The 24,214-nt window shown below is 53.2% G+C and overlaps 1 protein-coding gene across 7 annotated transcripts in view; it reads left to right on the forward strand.

Annotated features, from left to right (window-relative positions):
• DTNB (dystrobrevin beta) overlaps positions 1-20,021 on the forward strand; it is a 197,681-nt gene extending 177,660 nt beyond the window's left edge. For 6 of the 7 annotated variants that reach the window (XM_082757277.1, XM_082757280.1, XM_082757281.1 and 3 more), the window contains 5 exons: positions 738-897; positions 7,057-7,146; positions 10,234-10,287; positions 13,629-13,664; positions 15,316-20,021. In XM_082757277.1, coding sequence (XP_082613403.1) covers positions 738-897; positions 7,057-7,146; positions 10,234-10,287; positions 13,629-13,633 — 309 coding nt within the window. In that variant the 3' untranslated portion in view covers positions 13,634-13,664; positions 15,316-20,021. The remainder of the gene's footprint in view (positions 1-737; positions 898-7,056; positions 7,147-10,233; positions 10,288-13,628; positions 13,665-15,315) is intronic. The other variant, XM_082757279.1, reaches the window with a different exon arrangement.
• The last annotated feature ends 4,193 nt before the right edge of the window (positions 20,022-24,214 follow it).

Below are 24,214 nucleotides of genomic sequence, written 5' to 3' on the forward strand. Positions count from 1 at the left end.
GGCTTTCCCAGCCCCAGTCATCCCATGGGGCTGGGAAAGCCCCTTGGGACCATCACTGCCATCTGTGTTGCAGAGCCACTCACGAGGCTCCCAGCAGCACTGCAGAGCCCGAGGTAGCTTTGGCCAGTCTGGCTGTTAAAGTCTGACCAGAGAAAGATGTAATTTTTGATTTTTTTTTAATGACTTTAGGCACATAGGTGAACTTCCTGTGCAAATATTAATAAATCACTTGCATGGCACTTGTGGGTTTGGTCAGCCACTCGTCACGCATTTGCTGTTTGCTTTCTGAACGTTATCTGCACCTTGCAAAGCCGTGCTCTCACCGTTCTTTCAATAGGTTGCCCAACTTCTTGTCTTTGTTTCGTCTAACAGTGGACATCTGGGGGCTTGTCCATAGCAAATGTTGGTTCCTGACCCTGCAGCAGGACAGGGATGGTCCTTCAGCAGCACCTCGCTGCCACCACAGAGAGTTCTCACTGCTGCCTGCAGGAGAGCAGGTGCAGAACAACCCAGGGTAGGCAGCCTGGCGCATCGTGCCACCGCCTTGGGTCCCCCAGCTGCATGGGGAGAGATCCAGCACCTGACAGTCATGCCTCACATCACTCAACCCGAAGGTGTTTTGCTGAAGCGTCTTCCCTGATGCATGCTTTTTCTTGTATTTTTACAGGGTTATTTTTAGACATTGACCGAAAAAAAAGTTTAAAATTTGGAAACTGTGTCTGGTGTTTCCCATGCAGGCACAAGCAGCAGGCTCGGCACACTCGTCACCCACCCACGGAGCCAGCCGCCCCATGCCCATGCCCGTCAGATCCACCTCCGCCGGCTCTACCCCAACGCACGTCCCCCAGGACTCGCTGGCAGGTGTCGGAGGGGACGTGCAGGAAGCTTTCACGCAAGGTGAGCATCACTCAGAGCACAGCCACACCGGGGGGCAGTCCTGTTGTCACCACACATGATGCAAACCTAACTTGCCGGTCCTGAGATAGTAGTCACGGGTCCCTTTCCTCTGCTTTAGGCCAAATATACTGGGGGCAAGTTTCTAATCTTTACAACTTAATGAAGTTATTTCTGTGAGCGTGATCTGCCCTCCAGGGAAGGGCTCTTCCATCCCAGAAAGTTATGCCCACAAGTAATTTAATGGGTAGACATCAAAAACTGATCAGATTTGCACATCCGCTGGTTGAACTGCTCTAGGATTTGTGAGAAAAGTTGGAGGGAAAAGGCAGTTAAATGACTAAAAGCAGAGAAAACAAGCAGCCCTCCTTCCCAGAGGGTTCAGCTCAGAGTTTCTCACCTGGCTGCTCGTTATGAAGCACAAAGGAGGCTGCCGTTCTGCAGCAGCGTTGGGTGAGGACTGTTCCTGGCAGAGCAGTCGGCTGCTGTGCACATCTGCCATCCGGCACGCTGCCTGCCACGGGCACAGGAGTGCAGCAGCCCTGGGGGGAAAAGGGAAAAACTGCTGAGTATGGGGAAACAGAACAGAGAAGGGAAGTGTGGGGGGAGGCATAATGAAGAAGCAGAAGGACACAGATGCCTTGCAAAAATAATGGTTGGACTTGATGATCCTGAAGGTCTTTTCCAACCTAGTAGGTTCTATATTTCTGCGACTGTGCTTTCTCTTGCTCCCGTTCCCCAGTTCTTGCCAAGGATCAGAGTTCCTTGTTCCTTTGCACCTTCTCTAGATGTTATGCCCCATGCATTTGAAAAAAAATGCCACTATTAGGCCTAAACTCATTGTTGCCAACTGCTCTGTACATACATATAAGAAATGCTGGATTATCAGGCTGTTTCAGCTCTATCCCCCTCCTTGTAAGGTCTCTTCCATTTCTGTGGTAAAATCAATGTGGTTGGATCAAATGTCCATTTGCAAATAATACAGTTTATAGTGCTTTGAAGAAAACCAGGGCAGCAGTTAACATACATATTTTTATTCCCCAACTTCTGTAGGTAGTGTGAGTTTATACTTAGCTGCTGTTGCTTTTTACAAAAAATAAAAAAATTAAAAAAACATTCTGCAGTCACGCATTTCAAAAGTTAAACTTTTACATGTCAAAGCCATTGTCGGCTCAAGAAGTGCTTTGGAATTTGAAGACAACTAGATGAAAAAAGAAACGTTCCACTCAATCCAGATCTCTGCCTCTTCCTCACCTACTGGAGAGGAGGAAGAACGGAAGCTCCATCCTCGGGGAATGTTGGAAGAAGGCAAGCAAAGACATGACTGTCAGTCTGATGTCAAGAAATTTGGCAAATAAGAGATTTTTACCTTCAGGGAGCCATCTCTGCAAAGGAGTAAATTAGTTGTTTTTCAGTCCTACCTTCTTCAACTCTGCTCGTAGCAAAAGAAATCATTCCCAGTAGGAATGGGTGCCCGTATTTTGTATTTCTCGGGAGTGGAGTCACTTAGGTTTCGTGTGCTCTCTTCCTTTCTTTTGCCCATTTTGGTCCAGGACTCTTTACCTGTAACAATCCAGAAGCAGCCTGGAATGTAGAGCTCTGAGAAGGAGGTCCAGGACCTGATCTCCCCGGGTACCTTTGACAGACACAGGGTTTGCTTCTGAATCACTGGGCCCTGAGAAACTCTGGTAGCGTTTTGTCATGGGAAAGAATATTCATCTGGATGCATGCAGAAGATATGTTTTATTTTACCTTTATGAGTAGCAAGTTCTGCACTTAACTCTACGGACTTCTCATGCTGTAGCCTGGCCTCTCTATTGATTGAACACCTAAGTCCTAAGAAGAGTTATTTTGAAGTAGACCTGCCCCAACCACGTTCCTGGAGACTGACACCCCCATATCTATTTTATAATTCACTTGTTGACTATCAAAGGACAGAAAATCCACATCTCTCTAATGTGCTGGCAAGGACTTCAGAAGTTTGTGGGCAAAGACGCCCAGAGGGCAGCAACTCTTCCCATGGACCTCTTGGTACTCCATGAGAAACCCCATGAGATATTTGACATCTTAGAGCCAATAGTGCCAGGGTGCAGTAGACTTTCTAACATCTTGGTTCTCTGCATTAAGCAAGAGTGCTCTACATCTTCCAGAGGCCGAGCTGCTTATTTCCATAAAAGATGACAACGTGGATCACATGCTATCACAAACTGGAGGTGGTGTTTTCTCATTCATGAGAATATTTCTTGCTGGATAGGGAAGGTGGTGAATATTAATGTCAAATACTTTTGTCGGATGTTCTCCTTTTTGAAATAAAGAACCCGTTTAAATAAACTTCCCAGAACTGATGGTATACCTCAGAACCAAACAGATTGTAAAGAACAATTTGCATTTATGGTTGCTGATTGGAAATAACCTTCTGTAACAGTCTTCTTCCTTGCCTAAATGAGCTGCTGCCGGAAGAAGGCAAGGAGGAGCAGGAAGTAGCAGCAAATCCTTTTAATTGGTGTTTAATCCCCGGAGTGCTACAGCAAGGACTGCAAGCCTTCAGCCCCAGCGTACTTGGTAAAATGAAAGCCTCTGTTAATTGTTCTCCAAAATTTCAGCCAGTGAGCAGGTCAGATGGCGGAGGAAGTCCAGTATGAAAGCCCTGACTATCTACAACTCATCTATGAGAAGGATGTGCCTTTTTCCGATCCCATCAGTAGGAACAAGCTCCTCATCTCTCTAAACACTTCCAGAAACGACAGCAGAAGCAGGCATTTCCAGGGAGGCATGATGCCAAATACCAGAGGCACAACACTCCATCTGTTGCTGTGGGTGGTCCAGTCGCCTCCTCTTCATCTCTACAACAAGTTTGATGGTACAGCCGAGAGCTCTCAACTGATTTCTTTGGCAGCTGCCTTTCCTTCCCCCTTTGCAGATTGGCTTTCTTTTTCCAGGCTGCGTGAAGTGGAACAGCAGTGCAATGAGTCCTACCAGTCACTGGGAAAATCTGCTCTATCTGGTTCATCATTTTCCCCTTTGGTTTTTTAATGAGGAAAGCACAAAGAGATGAAATGATCTCCTTTCTGCAGCTAGGAGTAATGAACACATGATTATAGTAGTAGACTAACTGCCCTACTTGATTCTTTTTATTTTACAGTATTGCTTTGGCATCAAAATGTGCTTTCTATCCATCTGCTTTTTTCTTTGGAGATACAGGCAAAAGCCATGACAAAGCAAACTTCCCTCTGCATGGTTTGCAGTCAGAGCTGTCTTCCTCAAACTCCTGGCTCCGCTACAAGCTCACGTAATGAATCAAGGGATCATTCATGCCTTTTACCTGAGTGACTGGTTCATAGGGGAATAATCTTCGTCAGGACCTGTTGATGTTGCCCGAAGTGAAAACTTGTTTTTTCTAGGTTTCTAACACCTGACAGAATCTCAAATATATGTAGCAGTGTATTACAGGTAGTGTATAGAACAGTTTACGGCAGGGCTAAGGACTCAGCAGCTTGGTGTCAGCAGTGGTGATGGCTCCCCAGGAGCAAAAACACATAGGCAATGCCTGCAATTCAAAATTCTTGCTTAAGAGTGACATTTTTTTTATGTTTTCTAACAAAAACGTTTAAATTACCTTTGATAACTCTTGCCAATCTATCATATTCTTATCAAATGGGAGAGAAGAGGAAAAGGGAGTGAAGATCTCAGTTCTATTCACTTCTCGTGGCTGTGACCTACAAATGGCCTGGACTGCCAGATGCTTTTGCAAGACTACATCTTGTCTTCACTCCAGACCATGAGTCTTCTGTGAGCCTCCCTGTCAGTGCTGGAGGGGAAATCAGCAGGTCTAGAGAAGGAAATCTTTACAGAATTGATTCTTAGTGATCCTGATTGTATGGTGTTAAGATGAGACATGTTTCTTCCATAGGTGATCGCTTGATCTTCCCCTTGGCCACAGGGAAAACACAGTAATGCAGTGTTACGTTCAAATGCCCTGGTGGTATTTCCATTGAAATCTTGAAGTAGAAGCCACCATCTAATTAGGGAACTAATGCTGCTGTTTATCATCCTGAAAGAAAAGAAAACAGTCCCTCCAAAGTGCCCAGATGCAAATACAGTCCACCCCTGCAAACAGAGAGGTGAAAATTCCTCTTGTGATAACCACGGTGATGACTTATTCCTCTCAACAACTAGAAAAAACTTTCAAGAAAAAATGGTCAACAGACTTTGTAATAAGTTTCCAGGAATGATCCTTCCGGAAAGGCAATCTGCACAATTAGTGCTATTTCATATTAATCATGAAAAATCAGGCAAATTCAAGGCAAGTAGAGAACACAGGAAACAGGATAAAATTTCTATATTTTCACATAATAAAATAATTTAATGCCACAAGCCAGGAGGGCTTCCAGTGGCTTCTGCACGTAGATGTCCAGACAAGCTCGTTAACTTTATTCATTTGTTTCACGGGAGGCACTTGCTGGAGTTTTACAACCTTTCCCTCCGAGAGTAACACCAAGCAGGGAGGTGGCCGTGCCTCACCTGAGCATGCAGTGACAGTCCTTGGGACAGCTGGAGGCTGGGATGAAGGAGCCTTCTTTTGGGCAGGTAACAACTTGGTCCTCTAAGCCAAAGCTCCCAGCCTGCTGGCCCAAAATCTGCACTTTTTCCCAGGAAAAAAAGTGCTGTTTGTGCACGTACAAGCACGCACAGTGCCTCGCTGCCTCGGGCATGATGCTGTCCCCTTGGCACCCCAACCTGAAGGGGAGGGATGTCCCTGTGGAAAGCACATCTGCTCTGGAGCATGCGCTGGCAGTGCTAAAATCCGCAGCAGCCGGAGGCCTCAGAGCACCGCAGCTAACAACAAAACTGTGCAGAGGAGAGGCAAAGCCAGCGCAGCATTTGGGAGATGAAAGCAGCATGTCTGGAATGAGAGAGGCACCGAACTTCAAACAAAAGCAAACGTGTAATGTACAGTTGTCGTTACTGCAGTTGAGTACAGCTGCAGAATGTCACATCAAATGGCTCCGCTGATTCCACATGTGTTGTCTCCATGCCCTCGCCGGAGCAAATGACAGGACAGGATACCGGCCACTGAGATCTTAGAGCACTGTCAGATATCAGCATCAAAGCCGTCCTCCTGGAGGCTACGCCGACTGGGACATCTGGTGCGTGTGCTGGGTAACAGACTGCCTAGAGCCATTTTCTACAAGGACTTGAAGTATGGGAATGGCTGAGAGGTAACCCAACGAAACAGCGCACGGATGTGCTCGTGGCAAAGCTCCAGCACGGGGCCACCAGCGCCTTGGCCTGAGAAACGGATGCTAAAGACCACCTGCCAGGGCAGAAAATAGGAACCCGTGCCATCAAAGCCTGCAAATAAAATCTTAACAGTGTGAAAAGGTGCCGGAGGGCTCAGCCAGGATGGGCAGTCAGTGGCTGCAGCCTCTGGGTGCGGTGAAACTGGGCGGCAGTCAGTGGAGAAAGCACCTCTGGAACAGGGAGACCAGCACAGCAGTGGTCTGCCAGGAGCAAGTGGCGAGTGAAAGATCTTCTTGGCAAGAGGCAAGAAGGCCCCAACGTGTGGCCGTGCCTGCTGCTCTTGCTTATAGGTTTTTTGGGCGGTTTCACATTTCCTTTGCAGATTTGGGCCACTCACAGTTCCCAGTCGTGCTTGCCCAGATGTTCAGGTTGCTGATACGTGAGCGGGTCCCTCCAGCAGCACAAGTGCCTGGACAGCGCTGCTGGAGCTGGGCTCGTGGCACGTGGAGGAAGAGGAGTACTTCCTCCAGCAGTGCAAGAGGAGAGCTCTGCACAGGAGGCTCCTGTTACTCGCTGCTCCTCTCAAACCTCAGCAACGCGACGTCGCTGCAGCAGAGAAGCCAGCAGTGGTAATGATGATGAACGAACGGACGAGCGTGGATCAGCTGCAACCAGCCCAGCAACTCCCAGCTTGAAAAGAGGAATATCTGTCCTTGAGCGAGGAGAAGAGCAGCACTAATTAGCCAAACAAACAGGCAATCAGGCAGCCGAGCAGAACGGGATCATTCCAGAGCAGCAGAGCTGGGTGCTGGAGCTGGGCTCTGCTGCAGGCGGTCGCTGGTGGGGCTGGGCAGGGTGGCACCGCGGTGCGGGTGGGTTGGCGGCTGCTGTACCTGCTGTTTGTGTCTGCTCTGCTCCCAGGTACGAGGAGGAACCTCCGCAACGACCTGCTGGTGGCCGCCGACTCCATCACGAACACAATGTCATCGCTGGTGAAGGAGCTGCACTCGGGTAAGCGCCACCCTCACGACGCGTAGCTGCAGCAGGGAAGGGAGAGCTTGGCGCCACGAGCTGCAGATTTGTCCTCAGATTTATTTTTTATAAAAACTCTATTTAAGGCATAATGCAAGATTATGTGTTCATTTTTTCAATGATAAAAATGAAAAATCATTTTTATAGCTAACATTACCGAGAGCTCCAAATACCATCTGAATAGGATTTCCATTGATTTTATCGCTGATAGTTAAGGCAATATTCTGCACATAGAAGCCTGGCTGATAGCAGCGTTGATGATTCATGAAGCAGAGTAAAATTTAGCTCATGCACTCCTGCTCGTATCGATCTGTGCATGTATAATAGTGGGAGCTTTCTGCAGTGCCGTGCAGGCATGTCTGGGACCGCTCACTGGTCAGAAGTGTCACTTCTGCAGTCATACTTCTGAAAGTCAGAGCTCCTTAACAGCAGAAGCTCACAAGTTAGCAGTCAGGGCTGATATTTGCGTGAGTCTACACAAACTGTTGCTTGGTGGCTGTGCTACTCTACCAGCAGGTGAGACTGCTCTCAAATGAATCCCCACTAGACGCTCTAATCACAAACATATAGTAAGTGTATGTGAGTCCAATTTCAACAAAGGATTAAATGGCACTGTGGAAAAAAAAGATAATTATTCCCTTCGTGCCTTTTCAGTGCAAGTAAACATGCTGATTGGACTATAGGAGCTTTTGCTGTTGTCCAAGAGCACATCCCGTGACTCTTGAGCTTTGTCAGTGATGGAGTATGAGATTATTTGGTATTCCAGCAGCCTGTTCACGTGCTGTGAGAAAGACAGAAAGCATCTGCATTCAGACCGAAATCGGGGTTTCTGTTCCACACACACCTGGAAGGTGCCTCCCCAGCCCCTTTCTGTATCCGGTAGTTGCATCACATAATCCCCTCCATAAACTTATCAAGCTCCATATTAAAGCTAGTTAGAGCTTTTGTTCCCACTACACTTAATGGAGAAGTCATAGTTATAAACCGGGTTGATATTTTACTGCTGAGCAGTAAATTCACCCAGCCTAAATCCTGTGTCTTGGCTGCAAAGGCAGCTGCGAGTTAATAAAGTCTTTCATGTATTACAGCAGGAATCACCAGTGCCACTGCAGTGAAAGGGCCTTGTGTTTCTTCAATAAATCACCATGCTCCGAGACGCACAGCTCTGTTCCCTCCAGGCTGAAATGCGGTGAACAAACTCGCTGCCCAAAACAGATGTCTGCAGTAATTTATTTTTTGCTTTTAATAGAAGCGCACATTTACAGGGGTATGGCTGAGATCAGTGTCTGGTCCGTGGTGCTTGTGGTGGAGGTGGAACGTCAGCTAGACCTTCCTGCCCTCCTCTGAAATCCACGAGAGCTGGGCAAATGCCAGCAGAGCGGCTTTACGCTATCAGAAACTGTTTTGGTCTCGTCAGGTGTCGTGCGATGCAGTTACGGGTCACAAGGGAGTGAAAATAAAATTAATTACAGCCTCTTTCTTGCTGATAGGCAGATAATAAGGAAGGCTCCCTTGAAAGTAGCTGGAATCACTTCGTTTGTGTAAATTAGGAAAAGCATGAGTTATCCTCAGCTGATGAGAGTCAGTGGGATTTAACACATATTGTCCAGGAGCGAAGCTGTGAGCAGAGACACCTCCTCCAGCCCGGGGCTCGCAGGCATTGTGCACGAACAGTTTGTGAGACGCTGGTGCCGGCACTGCCCACACCTCTGTTTGCCTCCCCATAGCTCCGTATGAACCCCAAAACCAGTGCTTCGGAAAGGGAACACTGCTTCGGGGTGTGCATTTCTGTGTGGGCTTCAGAGGTGCTTTGATCATCCCCAGCCTTTCTCTCCTGTGCTGATAGTCCCGGTACTGCCGCTGCTGACTAGGTGCTGACTAGGAAACAATGATGCCATTTTTACTCAGAGTGAGCTCAAAAACACACGCCTCTGATCCCCCGAGGCTGAGCGTAATGCTTCTGGAGGAGGCTCAGCCCCTGCCCTGCAGAGCTGCCGAGCAGGAGGCAAGTTCAGGACCCGAACCGAAGCGATTGCTCAGCTCCTCTAGGTCACGTCTCCTTATGAAAAATGAGCTTGGTTTTGTCAGTGCTCTCTCCCGCGCTCGCAGTGAGGACTCATCGGCAGCCGTCCCCGGGTAGGCAGAGGTGGTGTGACTCCACGGGGATCACTGGTCCTGTTATCAAAGCAGCAAAGAGAGCAAATGTTTGTATGCCTCCCTCGTCAAGATCCACTTTGATCAGAGCAATTCAGAATACTTCATGTTTTCAAATTGCGCCTTTTATTGCAGGGTTTTCTCCCTTTTCTTTGCTCTCAGCAGCATGTGAAGTAGGCAGAAGCGATAGCACCGCTCATAACAACGGTTACCTGTTTACCCAGGTCTCACTGAAATGTTGCACATGGAGATATGAGCCACCATCTACAGAAGAATGTGACCTTCTGCTCCCGCACTCTGCTATATAAATATGAGCCTCGCCATAAATTCTCTTCAAGTTAACTGGAATTCGATATAACGAACCGCCAGCTCCCAGGCATGAAATAAAAGCCCATCTCTCGGGGCACAGCCTGTGAGGCTTTGCCCCAGGGGCTCACTGAGCACCTTGCGTGGGCAAACTCTGTGATTCCAAGGGGGAAACCTCCAGGGTTTTCACCTCCGATCACCACAGAACTTCCTTTTTTCTTTAGATTTGACTTTAGCCTATAAAATGTGACTTCCTTCCCTCTGTCCATATGGTGCAGCCCTTTGTTTCTTGCAGTGCTAAAATAAGAGTGCTCAAGGGACTTCGGTCCTGTAGTGCCTGGGAAATGCAGGCGCTGCCTCCAGCCAGCACCCTACAACCTCTGGTTGTCAGATCAGGCTAAGTGGGGCCTGGCTGGCCACCAGGAGTGCTGCAGAAAGGATGCTGCTGCTTCCCTCCAGGTCCTTTTGGGGAGCCCAGACCCCATCCTCCATCCCCACCAGTATCAGCTGCCGAAAAGGCCAGATCCTCCTTGCCATGGAGGAGTTCCCCGAGTGTCTGTTGTCTCACCTGCTTGTCTCACATGTGCCTTTTTATTCTTTTTGAAGCAGAGGAAGAAGATGAAGAAGAAATGGAAAAAATGCAGAACGGAAAGGATCGAGGTAAGAGGATGGATTACGGGTTCCAAGCTGTACTGCTCTTTCTGATTTCTTCACCTCTAGGAGACCAGTTTGCTGCCTCCACGTAGGGTCCCAGGAGAGGATTTTGGGTGCAGACGCCGCCGCGCTGCTGCCGCTGCTGTTACGCCACCTGCAGACACGCAGCAGGTTTGCCTTCCTGCGCCGTCCCCGCCGTTCTGCACCATTGCTCCCTCCACATCTGCCATGGCTCGAGGTGACGTCACTGCCAGCGTCTCTGCAGTGTGTATTCAGCTCCAGAGAATGTTTTTCTTTAGCAAAGGTCATGCACAGATATTTGAAACGTGTAAGAGGAGGAGGAGGAGTTGCTTCGAGTGCTGCGAAGAAATCCAGTTCGGATGAATATATTAGGGAAAAATAAAACAACGTGTGGGCTGGTTACCAGTGGAGTTACTAAGCTGTGGGACTGTCATCTGCTGAACCACTGCCTCGTGTGACCTTGGCTGGACAAATATTCAGAATTACTCCGTTGATGATAATCCTGTGTAGGCAGTGCAACTGGCTAAATGGGGTTTCACAGGAGGTCTCTTTCATCTCTGCTATCCCTGGATTTCAGGTCTAGAAACTAATCCTCCCCAGACCACGCTTTCTTTGGTGTGAATGAACACATACCATGTGCCAGCAGAGTTATTCACAGGACTGGAAGTGATCATCGCAGGCGTGGAACACAGCCCTGCGAGTTGCAAACAACCGTGCAGTGTATGCTTGAGTTGGAAGGGTCTGGAGGAGATCTGTTCCTCATGTCACACTCCACAAGCAAACACAAAAGCACTTCGCAGAGCCCTCCTTGGGAAGAGGCCTTGCCCAAACTAGAGGGAGGAACAAAATCCTCAGCAGCCTCTGCCAAAAGAATCTGGGAGAAAATGCTCTCTGGACCCCAAAACGCGTTGCTGGGACTTGCTTCTCTGAGCAAGGGCCTTGGACAGGGACGCATCGGCCCAGGCATTTGTGTCTCACTTGAGCCAAGCCTGATTTCAGCATAGACAAACTTGAACTTTTTATCCTTTTTTGTTCTGTGCATATTTTCCTTCTGGCTAAGATGAAGCGAAGGGGCTCATATTTCACTCTCAAAGAGCTTGTTTTCCTGGGTTTTCCTGCCCAGGGAGCGAAGCATTCAGGTGTTTGGGAATGCTCTGCTTCCTGGTGGCTTGTCCATCAGTATTAGGCATTACAAGTTTGCATGAAGATAAGTTTAATTTTAGCTAAAACGACAGTTTTCAAAGCAGAACTGTGTTGGCTCTAAATCACAGGACTCTCTTTGCCCTAGAACATTCCTCCTAAGTTAAATATTTGAGATGCTTAGCAGATGACCCTTCTGCTTTTTTTCCAAATGTGCATTGTATCTTGCATGGGAAATAGGGAAAGGGGGATTTTGGAGAGTTGAAATGTGATGTATGGTAGCAGAGATGTAGTAAGACAAATTCTCTCTGATAGTCATTGCAGCAGCATTGGAATCAGGAGAACGGAGACATACCAAAAGCAGAACTTGGCCCAAAGCATTTGTGTGGAATGTAAATATTATCTCTGCCAGAGATTAAGTGATTTTTTAATGTCACAGAGTTAGCGAGATAAAAATCTGGCAGAGAAATCAGGGAATGATCAATATATAAATTACAGCCCTCCTCTAGTGTGTACTCTTGAGAGGGCTGTGGAAGTGCTGAGAGCACCTCCAGAAAGCAAAGTGCACGTGGTGATGGGAACTCCGTGCCTGGGTTTTCTTGGAGCTGTGCTGGGGACTGGCATTACAGCTCGGACCACAGCCCAGCCTGGTTTCATACCATTGCTTTTCGGAGCTCGTGTATTTCCAAACCTCTGCGTGAGCGTAAACAAGGGAGCCGCGGAGTCCTTGCGGGACTCTGCCGTGATGTGTTTCTTAGGGACAGCAGTGCCCTTGGGCTTCCTCACGAGTTTCTTCACCAGGTTATTTTGGAGTTCTCTGTGTCCCAATTAGTCAACCTCAGGGGCTCTTCCCCTGAACTCGCTTCCCTGCTGGAGAGGCTTACGTTCACCCGCTTGGTACAGCGGTGGTGCTGGGCTGCCTTAGGGTGAAGTCATTTGAGAAGACTCCAAGTTGGCTGCTGCTTCTATGCTTATGGTTACAGATTAGGCAACCTCTCGAGAGATGTCTACATGGATTTTCAGGCACAGAAGAGCACGGCTGGAGCTGGCAATCCCCATCTGTCCAGTCACGTTAGCATCACATCATCATGCAGCTCAGCCACAGCCGCCTGCTTGGGTTGGCCCCTCCTGAAACCCGGTGCTACACGTGCTGTGCCTTCCATGTATGCCAGACACTGCTCCTGAGAGAGGGTTCATCAGGTTGGATACCCACTCGGTGATGCTGTCCCACAATCACTGTTTGTCATGGCTCCGACGCCTCACTCCAAGACTTTTATTGGTGACCAAGAGCTGAATCCATGACAGCATCACCTGAAATAAGACCCTGCATGAGATGGTCTCTTAATGGATTGGCCTTCTGGATTGTGTAAGCCTCAGAATGCTAGAAAAGGGACTGACGAGATCTGATCTGCTCTGTCAAACTGCTGGAAGGAAGGGCATGGTTTGCAACCTCATGAAATTTGTTAGCCAAAAATATCCAACTGAAAATACACTGAGCAAAACCGGAGTCCATGAAGTCATCTGTCGCACAGAAAGAGCTCCTCTAACGAGATCCTGGATGTCGGGGCAGAGCGTGCCTTCAGCAAGCCTGCAGGTGCCCCAAACCATGAAACGGGTCAGCAAGAGCCTCCTGCAGAGCCAAACAGGAGCCAGCAATGGGCCCTCACCACGAAGGGGGCTGCTCCGTTGGGCTGCACTGGGCAAAGTGTTGCGGGTCAAGGTCAAGAAAATTGAGCCAATCTTTTCAGTGGTGCCCAGTAACAGGACAAGAGGCAATGGGCACACAACAAAATACAGAAAATGTTGTTTAAACATAATAGCTGTGAGTCTGGTCAAACTGGAAGAGGTTCCCAGAGTGGCCGTGGGGTCCCTGCCCTGGACGTGCACAAACCCTGGTGGGACCGGGCTCTGAGCACCCTGCTCTGGCTCAGGGGGGCTGGTGGTGACCTTCTGCAGCCCCTTCCCACCACAATTCTGGGTTTCTGCAGTTCTCTGAGACAAGGAGCACTTTTCTTCCTTCCTTGTGCTTCAGAGGACTGGAGATTTATCCAGATGCCCGTAAAGCTCTCTGCAGCCCAGACAAGAGTCACCCATTGGAGCAGTACGAGATGGGGAGGTTAGATTTTTCATTTTAAAGGAAATACAATTACCTGCTTTATAAATGTGTCTTTTCCCCTCTGTTGCAGGTTAGACGGATGACCACAGACTGTACAGTAATTCAGGTGAGCGTGGCTATCGTTTTTCTTTGCCATTTCCAGTAGCAGTCTCTGCGCGTGCTGCTGCAGAGCACACGACCGAGCCCCCGGTAACCCACTGCCATTTTTTCCTTTATTTTCTATTTCTGTGTAAGACGAGGAGCGTTCCCTGCCTGTTGCTCCACAACCATTCAAAAGGATGCTGAGTTTTTCTTGTTATGACCCAATTTTGCTCCTGCTGCAGACAGTGGGAGGACATCATTAACTTCGGTGAGAGCAGAATTACCAGTACTACCTCTTATTTTATTGGTATTACTTCTATACTCAGAGGCCTCGGCCAGGAAATAGGACCCTATTGTGATGGACACTATCCAGATGTACTAAAAATACAATCTCTACCCTCAAAGAGCCTGCACTTTACGTTATAATAAGGCACAACAGATGGATAGACAAACAGGTGCTGGAGAGCATGAGACAGTGTCAGCGGAGAAAGAGCGAGTCCTGCGCTGACAATGCCTCTGAAGTACCTGAATAAGATCCCTATCTTGCCCCCGTGAAAAGCTCGTAGGAGGGCACCGGCTTGGGTTTCTACACTAGCATGATATTTGCCTTAACCACAATGCTGATCTTTCACCGTTTGCAGTGGGAAGGAGGAGGTCCCTGTGGCCAAAATAATGTGGTATGGACACAAATGTAATTAGCCGGGGCTTGGGGATGGGAGAAGAGGCAGCCCGTCTGTCTGGGGCTTTTCATCTTGCACTGGAAGGCTGTAGGTTGGTTAGTTGTGGAACCTGGGCAGGAGAAAGAGACTTTTATCTTTAAATTGCCATCTCAGATTCGGCCCATGATGGTGGCGGGCCAGATGAATTAGACGTGACCAATGTGCAATGGTTTTACATGACAAAACCAGCACAGTGCTCCTCCGAAGGTAATTTGCAAAGGAGAAAAACGGGGCTTTTGCCCTTTCTGCCTCCCTGCTGTTTTGGTAACGTATAGAGATAACCTGAAAGCGGCTCCGAGTGCCTCTGATAGTTTTTTTACATTAGAAATTCAAGTCCTGCCTCGGCTGGGAAACAATCTGGTAACTCAAGAAGGAGCAAAACTGTGCCACCAGGGAGGAAGTCAGCTATGGGGAGCTGCTTGTACCGGGTGGCTTTCTCGTAACTTTCTCCTAAATTTAGGGTCCCTTTGACCCTGATTGCTGAATAGCATTTTGGAGAAGGGGGTGGCTTGGACACTGCCCACCCCTGAGCCACCAGCCTGGGGATGAGGAGCTCGCTGCTCTCACAGGTCCACCAAGGGCTGATGAGAGCTGAATTGGAGGCAAATGAAAAAAAAAAAAGAAACTTCTTTCAGGGTTCCTTTATCCTCCAGAAGAAACCAGGGAAGAACATGTCTGCAAAAGAACAAAACCCCCTCCAGTCACCATAAAACCCTGCTGCTTCTCCAGGTTCTTTGGCCTCTCCTTCGTGGTGCTGGGCTCAGTGGTGGGTCCTCCCAAGCCTCCAGCGACAGAGGGGCCTGGGATGGCCCAGCACCTCCAGGGGCTCTTTCTGCAGATCTTGGCTGCTCTTTTTTTTGGGGGGAAAAGCGCCCGGCACCAACCTCACCTTGGCTTGCAAAGTCCAAGCTCTGCTCCCCGCGATTCTCACCCAGCGTTGTGTTTCTGTTGGCACAGGCACAGAGGGTACCACGGCGAGCTCCTCTTCGGAAGACGTCCCCACATCCTTCGGAAGAGGCACGTTTCAGCTGATGCATCCACCATCGTGCAACTGTGAGCGATCCCAACCACCTGCTGACGGCAGCAGCTTTCTCGTAACCAGCTGGAGGGCTTTCCCTGCGGGCATTTGCCTCTTAGGTTACTGCATGTACTATTTTCCTAAATGTCTTTACTAGCGATAAGCAGACAGTGCCCCATCGAACCCAGCAATTTATGGGAGGTTAAAAAAAAAAAAAAAAAAAGGGGGGGGGAAGATAATTCTCCCTGCTCCTGCTCAGTGTCCTGATCTTTTTGGATTTCCTACCAAACGGTGTCATAATCGCATCACACGCTGGTTGTTTCCTCTTGACTTCTGACCCTCGGTATGCATGAAAAAACGGGCGTTGCGCCTTTTGAGTCTCCTCGCGTGTAACACAAAGGGGATTCTGAGTGCAGACCCTCTAAAAAAACCCACCATCTAAAAATACCACTCCGTCTATCGCTGTTTGGTTGCCATAGTGTTTGATGTTGCATGTCGTTCTCCGAGTAAATGACAGGGCATGTCAAGGGGAGAGGAATGCGTAACAAGAGGAGGAGCAACTGTAATTATGGGCCATAAACCCTGGATGAGTGCCTCGCGGGGATTCCTGGCTCCATACTTTTCTGTAGACTGTTACAAAATTTCCCTTCACAAGCAGGGAATTCAGGGACGAGCACTGCGAGGTTGACATTAGCATCTGCGCATTAATTTTGGAGAGCCGAGTTCAGGTTTGTTTAAAATTAAGAGGAATGACAGAGTTGTGTAGTCTGAGGCTGCAGGCTCACCACTGTCTGGATCCTCGCTGGGCTTTTCTTTTATAGCTGCTTAGAAAACATCGTAATCAGTTCCAATCACTAGTGATTTTATTTTTTTTTTTTCTTGGTGCTTAGGAATGTTATTTTTAGTGGAAGGAGCTGAGTGCCCTAATGCATCTATAAATATTTATCAAGGGTGATGAATGGAAAGGAGTGATAAACCCTGAAGCCAACCCTCAGCTTCTCTTCCTGTCTGAACCGATACGCTGCATCGGTTCTTGGCGGAAAGTGCTCGTTAGGTACCTACAGCCCTTTGGGAGAGAAAAAATAAACATACATGGTGGCCACAGATTTAGTTGAGTATAAATATTGTGAACGAGCTGTCAAGAAGGAAAGAAAAGTGATGATAACCTGGTTCAGCGTGTGAGCTCCAGCCTGCCAAACACAGTACACTTGGAAGGACTTGGAAGGTTTCGTGGTCGCCTTTGTGCGCTCTCGGCTGAGTGAGCGCAGTTACTGCCACAAGTCGTCTGGATGCAGCTGTGCAGACTCACGGGGATGCACGTTTCAGAGTGCCCAAAGTAAGAGGGTTTTGCCCGTGGCCATGCTCAGGGACCCGGTGGTGTGGTGGTGCCTCCAGCAGTCACCATCACAGCTGCGTGCACCGGGCTCCTCCTCACGCTGCCACCATGGGACCCCTTCCCTGTGCCCTGTCCCCTGTGCCACCAAAGGGGAAGGGCAGGAGGACCTTTGGGGTGCCCGGCACGCAGCTCGGAGCTGGAAGGAAGGGATGGACGCCCGCCTTCTGCAGCCATCAAGGCCACACATTAAACGTGAAACCTAGATTCACCGGGGACCATCGTATTTGCTGCTTTTTTTTTCCTATTATTACTCACCCTGTGACTTTCCCTTCTCGCTTCTGTCACCACAATTCACCCCAAGTGAGGCCAAACTCTTGCTGCATCTGTCGCCTAATGTCACCTAACGCTGCCCTCGCTACGAGCTGATTTTTGGGGCACAGCCACGCACGAGGCACATCTCCGAGCCTGAGGTCTGGCTCCCCTGGGACACGCTGGCCACCAATGCACCCACCCCTGCTGGCTGCGACACCCATGGGTGGCCTGCCCACAACCCACAGTGTCACAGGCGCGTGGGGGACACGGGTGGGAGGCATCTGTGGGTCTGCTCCAGACCCTATCCAGCTACCCAAGGCTTTCTAGGAGGGTTTTGAACATCCAGCACTTGCACAGGCGCTTCGGTGTCTCCCTGTGGGTCTCCACCTCTGTGGAGCATCAAGGAACCTCCTGAGAGACGCTCCCACGGCTCTGCCCACGCAGCGCCGCTTGACGCTGGGTTTGTTGCTTGCTGCCTCCTAAAGGAACAATTCCTCCAGCAGCGCTGCAGCAGGCAGCCCAGCTCCCCCAGCCCCAGCGTGATCCCCTCCGGGACCTGCACCCCACGAGGTGCTGTCCTGCAGGAGCGAGGGGCTGGACACCGGAGGATGGGGCTGTTTGCGCCCGTGGGCTGAGCGCTGCGTGCGCCGCGGTGCCTGGTCTTTGTTTGGAAACCTGACAGCTCCAGCGGGTGTTAGCAGGCACAGCCAGGACACGGGGGGTGTGTTTGTGTGTGTGTGTGTGTGTTAAATGTGACCCCCTGTGCCACGGCCCTGCATTACCTCACCCGCAGTGCCATTTATTTTAGCCAGTAAAGCGTTTTAGCAGACGCTCGATGTAATCACAACGCCGGGGCGTGCAGGTTGCTGTCAGCCCCTGCACCGGGGCTGTTACAGGGAGGATGTCGCTGCTTTAGGAGGCCACCAGCGGGGCAGAAGGGACCCGTGTGCCACCAGGCTGCAGGCACCCCGCTGCCACAGCACAGCCAGCAGCAGCAAACGGGCACTGGGGCTGTCGGGAGCGACTGCAGCGCTGCCTGCGTGCGTCACGGCACAGAGGCTTCATTGCACTCGCCCTCACCAGCCTGCTGCTGACAGCTTTGCTGTGCTGCCTGCTCACGGGTGATGGAAACGATGCCGTGGGCATCCCACCCCATGGTGCGTGCTGCCAAACACCAGCGGTGACCCTGAGGAGGAGGAGTGCTGCGGGCTCGGGGCTTGTCACCACTGTGACACTGCAGGAGGCCACTGCTGGTGTCACCCGCTCGGACCCTGTCTGAGAAGCCTGGCAGCAGGCACTGGTCTTGCACTGGGATGGGGAGTGCCATCTGATCCCGTAGGGCACCAGGACACACGCTGCTGCTGGCCGTGAGCAGGACCACGACCTGGTGAGGGAGGTCCCGTGCAAGGCAGCAGGACGCCTGTGAGAGTTTGGCACTCCACCGATGCCAGGCGCTTACCCGGTGACATTCTGGGGCTTCGTGTAGGGAAACCAAACCACCCTAGCTGGCTTGTGGTCGACTCTGAAAACTGTGTGCGAACTATTGCTTGCCTTCGGAATAATCGCCTTAAACCCCACGGGAGGAACGGTTCAGGCCAGGCTTTAATGTATTCCCCCAGGCTGTATCCTCTGGTGTTACAGCTCCAGGGCGTGCCCATTCCCCTGCTGAGGACATTTTCATCTTGCTGGAGGAAAAGTTTGCTCCTGAGCCGCTTGAGGTGGCCCTGGTGGGGTACCCAGGACGTGGTGTTTTGGGATCAGCCCCGCGGAGCTGCTGCCGTGCACCCAGCGATGGACCTGGTGAGCTCTGCTGCCTCTGGACGTGCTGCTTCGGTCCTGTGCTGGCCCTGCACGGCCAGCCCAGAGCCTTTCTTTTCAAACCAGGGGGTTGTTTTTACAGCTGGATCGTCATTTTTTTGCCTGGATGCAGCAGTGAGGGTCACGAGCGAAGCCAGGGCTGGGTGCGGCGCAGCCAGGGAGCCCTGGGGGGGGGCCAGGGTCTGCTGCAGCCAAACCCTGGGGATGGTGTGCTGATATTTGCAGATTGCTCTCAGGTGATTTCTGCCCCTTTTTGTGCTTTAATTTCCTCACTAACGCTGCCCACAATGCCTCTTTTCGCCCGAGCAGTGTACAAAACGTGTGGTTTGGAAACCACTTCCTTCTCCACATCGCCCTCTTTTTCCTCGGGGATTTCTCCGGGTCCAGGGGGAGCGGCCACCCCGAGCACGTGCTCTGCGAGCTGCTGGGTTTGGCAGCTCGGCGGGTGCACTTGTGTCCCGTGGGGACGTGCAGGGGGTGGCACCGGGTGGCACCTGCCCTGCAGGGTGCACGGCTCCCCCGTGGGGACGCTGGCAGCCCCCCGGCATCGCCGGCTGCCACCGCGGCGTGCACATGGACGGAGAAACCCCCAGAGACCACCAGGTGGGAATCCTCACTGCTCCAGGTTTAAAGCAAGCTTTGCAGCTTTTCTGAGTGGAAAAAAAAAAAAAAAAAAAGAGAAGCAGGAAGCCATTACCAAATGTTTTCTCATGGGAAAGTGACCCGCACGGTGCCATTCTCCGTGTCTGCAAAAGAGGCCAGAGCTCGGGTGCTGATGGGGGGTGCCAGCAGAGCGCAGCCCCCGTTCCTGTGCCATGGAGCCCTTCCCTTGTGCCACGTCCCTCGTGCCACGAGTCCTGTCGGGGGCTGCAGAAGGAAGAAGCTGGCGCTGGCGATTTCTGCAGCCCCTCCACATGTGTGGGTTCGGAGCATCTCCAGCTGTGCTGAGTCCTTGCTGCCTTGGGGACACGGCTGTGGTTCTGGGACGTGGCCAGCGCTGTCCCCCACCTCCCCAATGGGGTCGGGGCCGCTGGTGCACGCGGATTCCCCAGGACCCAGCCCTGGCACCCAGCGCGTCCCCGTGCGTGGCTGGAGCGGGAGCGTTTCACAAGCACGTGTTGGAGAAGATGCTGTAAGTGATGGGAATGTCTCTGGTAGGAACCTGTAAACTGGAAGCCATGTTCTGTCGTCTGCCAAATATTTAATAAATTCCTCTCATCCCTAAGGGGTGTCTTGTCCCTTCACCATGCGAGAAAAAGTGGAAACGTTCCTGGAAAAGCCAAAAAAAAAAAAAAAGAGATTTTAGTAGGAAATTGCTGCTCCAAACCACGGCATGGTATGAGAGCAGCTGCCAACACTTAGCTGTGTATTTATACGAAATAGCAGAGCCGGGGATTATCCGCATTTGTCATGGGTGCAGGTCACTGCAAGCAGACAGAGCTGCCTGTGTTCGGGGCCGCGGCGCCCGCCGCATCTGTGCCATGGGTCCGGCGCCGGCGGTGCAGCCCTGCCAGATGTTCCTCCCGAGACAAATTCTGCACCAATTCTCAGCACATCTGGCCGCAGGAGCAAGGGCAGGGTTTGGAGGACGGAACGAAGAAGAAGAATCGGGGCAAGTGCACACACCTCGAGCCTCCGTCTCCTCCTGATGCGGCGCCAAAAATTTCTGTCTTGAGCTGCGCCTTTTGGGTAGCGGGGACAAAAACCCAGCAGAGAGGGCTCCGGGCTGCCACGCACACGGGGCTGTTGTCCCCTTGGTTCCCCAAAAAGTGGTGCCGGTACCCGCTGCCCCCGGGGCGGGGGCTCATTCCCCATCCCACCCCGATGTGTCCCTGCATGTAGGATTTCCCCTGTGCTCTCCTGCGGCCGTCCCCAGAGGCGATGCCGTGCCCCAGCCCTGCTGCCATGGCCGTGGCTCCGCCGCCAGCCCGCGGCCAGAGGAAACTTTAGCCCCAGGAATCCGTGGCTTTACGGGCACAGGTGCACCCCCTCTGCTCCCTGGCCCCGGCCTGGCACAGCTCCAGGCACTCGGTTTGCTTTAGGGATTAGTGGGAAAGATGCCACCCCCTCCCCTGCCAGGGGGGGCTGCTGCAGGGCTCGGGGGGCTTCGTGCTGCTCGCAGCCCCGTGTGAGCAAGGGCAGCTGGTGCCCAGCGCAGGGAAACGCCAAGCAGGGGGTCCTGGGGGGGGCTGCAAGCACAGAGCATCCCCTCCTGCAGCCCCGGCCTGAATATTCATCCTCCACTCCCTCCCCGGCTGTGCTGGAGCTCCGGCTTCTCTAATCACACCCTGCAGCAGCCCTTCCTGCTTCCTAATTGCAGCACAAGGGACCCTCTTATCGCAAAGTCCTTCCAAGGAAATAAATTGGAAAAACCCAGAAGAGCCCCCGGGCTCTGCAGGGGCGCAGGGCGAGTGCTGCAGGCCCCGCTCCGCTGCTCCGGCACTGGCACCAGCATCAATCAGCACATGTGATTAACACGAGGTGATTAACACGAGGTGGTGGTGCCTGCAGCCGGGGGTCACCGGCTCGTCCTGGTGCATCTCCCACAGCCACCGGGAGCACCGTGACGGGGCTTTGGGGTGACACCGGGGCTCCCACGGGGTGCCCAGAAGGGGACCTGTGCCCGTCCTCGCAGCGCAGGGGCACGGTGCTCTGCGCCTGGAGCACGCTCGGCCACGCTTTTGTGCTCACACACACGCGTGCACGCTGCCTTGCACACTCGTGCATGGTGCAGTTGTGCCTCTGTGCACACCCGGGCACCACCGCGTGCGCATAGCCACACGCACACGGGTGCAGAAATTGGTTTGAGCAGCCCCCAGCAGAAGCCTCGGCCGCTCCCAACACAGCCACCAGCACCCAGGGACCGGCTGGGGAGGGGCTGGGGAGGGTCCCCCCCACCCTGTCCCCACCCTGACCCCTTGGGGAGGGTCCCCCGCACCCTGACCCCTTCCCGAGGGGGCTGCGGGTGCTGTGCCAAGGGGACGTGGGTGCTGTGCGGGGGCTCAGGACCCCTCTGCAGGCTGCAGCCGGGGTCCCCATCCGCTGGCCTCGTCCCCTGCCCCCTCCCTGCCCCCCCTGTTTATTCTCTCGGCGATAATATCTTCATGCCTCGTTAGCGTTGTATTAAACCCAATTACCCCCAGCCCGGAGGAGGGGGTGGGTTCCTGCTCTGCAGGCACAGCACAAGGGCTGAGCCCCGTGGGGACCCTGAGGGCTTTTTGGGCACCATGCACCCCACAAATGGGCTCAGGATTGGGGACCCTGTGCCAGAACCCCCCTGCCTAGCACTGGGAAAGACCCCAAACCCCTGCCCGTGGAGCCCACCCCACTGCCGTGCCCCCACACTGCACGGGGTCCTGCACCCCGCAGTGACCCCAGGTCCCTCCTGTTGGCCTCAGGGGCACCCAACACCACAAAGGGCTGGGAATGGGGTCCCTGCTCCCACCCCACACCCCCCCTGGGCCCTGCTGTGGTCTCCATCCTCCAGGGGGGTCCCTGGGGGGGACACTTGTGCCATCGCCGCCCCCTCCCCATTATGGGGCAGCCCCACAGCTCGCCCCCCCCCAAGCACAGCAGCAGGGCAGGGGGGGGGTCCGGGCTCCCCCCGCCACGGGGTCGGGCGACCTCCATGTAAGCGCTCTGACCCCGGGGCTCCGGGGCTGGGATTTCTCCTCATTTGCACCGTTTAATGGCCACCCTGGGCTGCGTTAGGGCTGGGGCTCCCATCCATCACCGTAAAATTAATTCCTCTGCCACTCACCGCTCACCGCCACAGGCTGCTCATGTGAGCCGGGGCCCTTCCCCTGTGCTTCCTCCCCAGCCCTCCTCCTCCTCCTCCTCCTCCTCCTCTGCCCCGCACCTTGGGCAGCCAAATTAATGATTGCTGGGGCAGGAATGGGGAGCGCCCGCCGGGGTTATCGGTGGGCGAGCGCAGGGCAAACACCCAAAGGGAGTGGGGGCGGCTGCAGGGGCGCCGGGCACGGTGCTGGTGCTGGGGGGGGGTCCCCTTCCCCTGTCCCCCACCACGGGGCTGCTTGGACCCAGGCTGGGAGATGGCGTCACCCCAGTGGGCAAATGGGGACCGAGCTGGTCCCCGGGGGAGTCACGGCCACCGTGCCCCCCTCTCTGAAGGTGCTCACGTCCCTGTCTTCATCCTGGGGGCAGAGGTGACATTTGGGTGCCCTGAGAGGGGCCTGGGGGTGCCCGGTGCCTCCGTGCAGGCTGTTTTTTTTTTTGGGGAAATTTGGGACTGGCTCAGCACAGCTCGGCCTGGGTGAGCCCCCGGGGGGTGCTGCAGGGTGGCACAAGCCCCGGTGGCACTTTGGGACATGGCTCGGGGTGACACGGCCCCACTGGGGGTGTCTCCAGGCTCTTTTCAGCATCCTTCTGCATACACAACGCCCGACGGGGGGCATCCAGGCGAGGGGCTGGGATGTGTGGGGTCCATCCTGGCCGCCCCCCGACACACTCTGGGACACCGGGACCCTCCTCGCGGGGTGCAGGGGGTGCAGGGGGGGTTCAGGGGGCCAGGAGCAGCGGTACAGAAGCAGCATCAGCGCCACCGCAGCTCCAGCAGGAGCATCTCAGCAGAGCCCCCCCCAAAACGTGTGCGCAGAAATTCGGCAGCGGTTACGTAACGAGGAGCCAGCGGTCGCGGAAACAAGGTCAGGAGCGAGGGCTGCAGGGCCCCGGGCTGCTGCAGCGGGGGCTCGGGGCACGGGGAGGCTGCTGCAGCCAGCCCGGCACGGCACCAGGACATGGCACAGCACCAGGACATGGCACAGCACCAGGATGTGGCACAGCACAGCACATCATGGCACAGCCGTGCCACGGCAGAAGCAGCGCTGTGATGCTAAATTCTGACACAGATGTGGCTCCCAGGGGGGGTCAGGTTTGGGAATGGGGGCACCGGCTCCATCCCCCTGCACCACGGCTGGCACAGGCTCGCTCTGAGGGTGATGCTCGCCGGGGCTGGCACAGTCGGGATCCCTGCTCCACCAGCACCCTGATTCCCCCTCCAGCCATGGCGCATCCTCCATCTGCTGCCCCCGTTCCTACAGCAGCAGCCAGAACAGGCAGCAACAAACCCCCCCCAGGGGCGAGGTGGTGCCCGGGGGCACCCTTCCTGCCTGCTGCATCCATCGGGGAGCAGGGCGCACAGCGGGGGCTCAGCTCTGCCCCTTCCCATGGGCTTCCCCTCCCTCCAGCACTGCTGCAGATGCTCTCCAGGGATGTTCAGCCCAGGGCGAGCGTTTCGCAGAGCCTGTGAGGTCTCTGGGCTGACAGAGGCCGGCGGGGGACGCCCGCTGCTCCTGCACCAGCCCGGCACGCCTGGCAGCTGCAGCGGCGCGTGACGCTCCCCGCGCAGAGGC

The sequence above is a fragment of the Aythya marila genome, assembly GCF_965140915.1.
Source record: "Aythya marila genome assembly, chromosome: 3".
Lineage (NCBI taxonomy): Eukaryota > Metazoa > Chordata > Aves > Anseriformes > Anatidae > Aythya > Aythya marila.